General features: G+C 36.0%; 1 protein-coding gene across 1 annotated transcript; it reads right to left on the bottom strand.

The window, feature by feature from the left end:
- Positions 1-2,888: 2,888 nt before the first annotated feature.
- Positions 2,889-5,372, bottom strand: LOC119765054. Its single transcript, XM_038248140.1, has 5 exons — positions 5,269-5,372; positions 3,752-3,826; positions 3,503-3,567; positions 3,270-3,443; positions 2,889-3,207 (listed from the first exon to the last, which is right to left on the bottom strand). The coding sequence occupies exons 2-5, from the start codon at positions 3,762-3,764 to the stop codon at positions 3,010-3,012; spliced, it is 450 nt and encodes a 149-aa protein (XP_038104068.1). The 5' UTR covers positions 3,765-3,826; positions 5,269-5,372; the 3' UTR covers positions 2,889-3,009.
- Between the last annotated feature and the right edge of the window lie 281 nt (positions 5,373-5,653).

Genomic DNA, 5,653 nt, shown 5'->3' with positions numbered 1-5,653 from the left:
TTTCGAGTATAAGTGATCTTAATTTTTTTCTAGAAAATTCAGAAAATAATAAGCATAATTTCTTAAAATAAGTTTCATTATCATTTTTAAAAATCAAAGGAAATGTTAACCTTATTTTGTTATTTTTTAAAATTATTTTTGATATTTAGAAACATACATAGAAAAAAAAAGTGAATTGAAATTGATGATCCCGGGCAGACGGTAATAGCAAAATTCATGCCATTTCAAAAACAAATAATGTTAAAATAACAAAAAGTGTTATGGAATCTTCTTGAAAAATCAATTTTTGCATAAGGGTTTAATAACGGTTTATGTCATCATAACGAAATTTGTAATTGGTCTGATATTGGTTGAAAGCCAACACAACTTTGGAATAACATTTTTTGTTATGGAAGAATAACTCCAACTGTTATTGGGATGATCGGATTAGTTGTTAAAATAACAAAAAATAAAAACAAAGATTTGTTCAAAGAATAACTAAAAATGTTATTGGTCTGTTATTACAATATCAATCCAATAACAAAAAAAATCATAACGAAGAATAACAAATCATGTTATAAATAACATAAAATGTTATTGGCCAAGTATTTTCAAATATCAAAAAATCTTATTTCCAAGTTATTTCCGTCTGCTCGGGAAAACAATGAAAATGAAATGAAATTGATTATACTGACCAACCAAAAATGACAAAAATGTCTGCGCAGGTGCAACTGTATGGAGAACTAGGGTGGTTCGTCGCTGTTGCAAGCTATATGTGGGAGTAGCGAACCGCACTAGTTCTCCATACAAACGCTAAAAAACCATTCGGCCCTGGGGACCCCAAACTTCATGCTAACCTTCAAGTTGAGCCAGACAAAACAAACCCAGCCAAAGCAAACCCTCCAAAAAGGCAGTGGAAATATCACGGACCCGGAACACAATGGAAAAAGGCATTTACATAATTATTTTCTGATTATATTTCTCATATAGATATAAATATAGATATAGATATAGATATAGATATAGATATAGATATAGATATAGATATAGATATAGATATAGATATAGATATAGATATAGATATAGATATAGATATAGATATAGATATAGATATAGATATACAGCAATTCCATTTGAAAAGAGCCTTAACCGAAAAAAAAGTTCTCCGATCGGGCTCAAAATTTTTCTGGGGGTTCCTTGGCCAAAATAATTAGACCCGTATTTTTTTGTTTGGCCATTAGGGTGACCTACATCGTGCTAGGGTGGTTCGAAAAATGACAATTTTCGTCATTTTTCGCAAAAACCACTTTTTTCGAAAAATCATATCTCCGCGCCATTTCATCCGATTTTAGCTGTCCTAGACGCAAAAGAAAGGTGATGAGTTTGGCTATTTGGGAAAAATAGTAAGAAGTTCCAAAATCTAGCTTAACTATTGAAAAAGTCGTATGAAAACTTAAAATGGCGTTTTGCCCGTGTCTGGACCAAAGAGCCTATGTCTGAAAATATTTTTATCGGATTCCTCGGAAAATTTCATCTAATATCAAAAATTGGCGATGTCGAACCGTACATTTCAGAGATATGATTTTTGAAAATAAAAACTGAGTTTTCGACGCGCCACGCGCAAAAACAGGAAAATGACGAAATCGGCAAAAAATCAACTTTTTTTACTAAAACTGCGATAACTTTAAAATTTCAGCGATGACCTATAGATGTTATGGTACCAAAAGTTGCGTCTTTCAATTACGAAAATTTTGATACCCAAACATCTATAGGTCATCGCTGAAATTTTAAAGTTATCGCAGTTTTAGTGAAAAAAGTTGATTTTTTGCCGATTTCGTCATTTTCCCGTTTTTGCGCGTGGCGCGTCGAAAAACGCAGTTTTTATTTTCAAAAAATCGTATCTCCAAAACGTACGGTTCGACATCGCCAATTTTTTGATATGTTATGTGAAATTTTCCGAGGAATCCGATAATAGTAGTTTATGCAACAAGTTGCAAAAAGAAGATTTTTTCAGCACGAGTTGTACATTTATCCAACGAGGTTTACCGAGTTGGATAAATACGACGAGTGCTGAAAAAATCAAGTTTTGCAACGAGTTGCTTACAACATTTTTTGCAATTCCGAAAAACGCTTATTTAATGGAATTTTATGTCAAACATTCATGTGTTTAGTAAATTCATCGTTCAAAACAAAACAATATTGAAAAATGTTACTTTTCGATACTAGTGTTGAAAAGTTCAACTTTTCAGCACCCATTTCAGTGCTGAAAAGTTGAACTTTTCAGCACTATTATTGAAAGGTATTAATTTTCCATTCTGTTATTTTTGGTAGGGAAAAGTAGGCCGTTTCATTTCTCCAGAAGGGCAGGAAAAGTTGACAGTTTCACAGTGAAATTGCAAAAAAATATTTTCAGACATAGGCTCTTTGGTCCAGACACGGTCAAAACGCCATTTTATGTTTTCATAAGACTTTTTCAATAGTTAAGCTAGATTTTTGGAACTTTTTACTATTTTTCCCAAATAGCCAAACTCATCACCTTTCTTTTGCATCTAAGACAGCTAAAATCGGATGAAATGGCGCGGAGATATGATTTTTAGAAAAAAGTGGTTTTGCGAAAAATGACGAAAATTCCCATAATTCGAACCACCCTAGCACGATGTAGGTCACCCTAATGGCCAAACAAAAAATACGGGTCTAATTATTTTGGCCAAGGAACCCCCAGAAAAATTTTGAGCCCGATCGGAGAACTTTTTTTTCGGTTTAGGCTCTTTTCAAATGGAATTGCTGTATAGATATAGATATAGATATAGATATAGATATAGATATAGATATAGATATAGATATAGATATAGATATAGATATAGATATAGATATAGATATAGATATAGATATAGATATAGATATAGATATAGATATAGATATAGATTTTATAAGATATCATGTTCGGAAATAAAAGGGTTGTGGTGTCGGAGTCACTGCAAAAGCTACCAGCCTTTACAGCCGTGGTATTGTTTTTTCAGCATTAATATTTTATGATGTGTCCATCACTTCAGGGTGCTCCAGATCCAACTCTATGTCCACCTCGAGGTCCACCTCCATGGGCTCACTCAAATCTTTCGGCTTCTGCAAGACCGCGATCGCCCACAATTGCAGCACGCAGATCAGCGCAACTTGCTGAAGGAAGAGTGCTCCGACGAGTGATGTCTTGTAATCCGTTAAAGGTCCGTGCTGGAACGAAAATCTAGCGTGATGCTAACCGCAGATTTAAGTTATTAATTATCAATTGTCACCTGAAGGTCCACATCCATGGGCTCCGTTGGACGCTCCTGCGGAAGCATCAAGACCATACACAAGACGGCACATGTTGCAAAAATCGCCGCAAGAATCTTCACAAACATCAGCGAAATTCGTTGAACAAAGTCCACTCGTACAAGCGTCGCCTTGTAGCCCGTTAAAGGTCCAACCTGAAACGAAATTCAAACGTGATGACGATTGCAGTTTTAGGTTATCAATTCTAACAAACCATGTGCACCGGGCTTTCCTGTACTGTTTTCTCCTTGATCGGCATCAGGGTGGAAGAGGAGACTCCTGAAAAATAAATAATGTACGATCATTCTATAGCAAATAAATAAGTTGAAATAGAGCAAAAGTGAAGCGATACAAATTTAAAAGACTCTGTGTGGCAGTTTTCGAAAAGGTATCATTCCTGGTCGGCCATGTTTGAAAAAAAAAACTCAAATCTTTTGAATGAGATCTATAATTTAACACTCACCTGCGGAACTCATTGTTGCGGGTTGTCAGACAGTCCTGAACGAGCGTCTGGCTGAGGGTTTTTAGATTTGTTTTCCTGTAAAAAAAAGAAACCGTGACCGTCAAATTACTCCGACCAACCAAATTTCTGCACAGACTCAACTCGAGGGGAAGCATGAACTTTGGGGTTCCCAGAACCACGTGCACCTTGAATTTTTCAAAAATATTTAGATAGGGCCGAATGGTTTTTCTCCAAAGTTTGTTCGGTTCTCCTACATATTGCATGCATTTTTTGCTTGTATGCAAGAGCGACGAACCGCTCTAACTCTCCATACAAACTTTGGAGAAAAACCATTCGGCACAGCCTAACTTGAGCCTAACTATTTTTGAAAAAAGCAAAGTGCACGTGGTTCTGGGGACCCCAAACTTTATGCTTCCCCGCGAGTTGAGCCTGCGCAGTCATTTATGTATTTTTATGTAGATCAGTGTTATTGTTCCGCAGCAAAACAAGGGCCCGTTTTCTTTGACAAAATTCAGTATCACTGTTTCGTGCTCTGTTTTACGCCATATTCATATGTATTATATTATGATTTATTATGACTTGAGTTTTGCCAGGGTTTTAATCGATTTTAAACTGAACTTTTGAAAGTACAATCATTATCGCAACAAGAAGCCCTACACACCTATGGCGAATACGCTTGAAAACAATTACCAATACACTCGGCTGACCGCATGCGTATAATTGATATGTCGACGTCGTCGTGCTATCTTGTCGCACCCGCCATTTCGACGATGCGAGAAAAACGCGTTTTAATGTTTGACCTTGAATAAACGAAAACTAAGGCACGCAATGTAAACAATAAACAACACGTTTTGTTTGGTTGACCATTCTGTGCATTGTCCCGAAGTTTGGTTGAAATTGGTTGCTGGAGTCCCGAGTTATAATTACAAATGATTACGGTAGTCTAACTTGTACGTGCGTCAAACGCGTTCTGACCTGAAATCCCTTTGGCCATTTGTCGCACTTACATCAATTTTCAGGGAGTGAAAAAAAAAAACAAAAAAAAATTGGCCCAAAATGCACGTACGACAAGTTAGCACGATGGCGACGATGTACTAGCTTATAGAGAGATGCCAATGCACTGTCCTTATAGAATGCACTAACTGTGGATGAGTCATCCAGAAGAATCGAGAAATTTCTTGAAATGCACTGAATCGTTTGGAGGGCAACAGGTGGGTTTGATGTTGTTTGGTGCCGGATTCGGGATTACTTCCGTGAGCTTGGTAGTGCTTTTTAATTCATCTGTGAAAAAGTATAATTTACACCTTCACATCAAAAACGCATACAGACACACATTTTATAGAGAAACACGCGAAGTTGCATGTAGTTTCTGCAGACCGGCACTTTTACTGAATGATTTTTTTTTTTTTTTGCTGTTTGCTCACTTGGTAAAATAAATTAAGAAGAAAAAAATCAACTGCAATTTCCCCGATCTAAACTAAATTGCAAACCTTTTGAAAATCACGATCTCAACATACCAAAATCTTGAAAAACTCCGCCAAGGCTGAGACACTGCGAGTTGCTAGGGACCGTGCTGCTTACTAACGACAAGATAAGCACTCACACTGTACTTACGTTTAAGAGGATACTTTTCGCGCCTAATTGTGACATGTCAGCTATACACGGAAACCCGTGATGAGGCATAAAAGGCTCGCTTTTTTATACTTCTATCTCGATATCAGATATAAGCATAAAATGTTGAAGTTTTTTTTTGTATCAACATTTCAGGTATCTATTAGAGTACCTATAAAGAACCAAGAAAAGCTAAATTTTAGACTTTTTTTTTACAGAAAAATGATGTCTGAGGTAAAACATCAACATTTTCTAAATTCTTTGAAAAAAACCAATTTTATTGAAAATTCA

The sequence above is a fragment of the Culex quinquefasciatus genome, chromosome 1, assembly GCF_015732765.1.
Source record: "Culex quinquefasciatus strain JHB chromosome 1, VPISU_Cqui_1.0_pri_paternal, whole genome shotgun sequence".
In the NCBI taxonomy this organism is placed as follows: domain Eukaryota; kingdom Metazoa; phylum Arthropoda; class Insecta; order Diptera; family Culicidae; genus Culex; species Culex quinquefasciatus.
The sequence above is the reverse complement of the archived record's forward strand: the minus strand, read 5'-3'. Positions and strand labels throughout refer to the sequence as shown.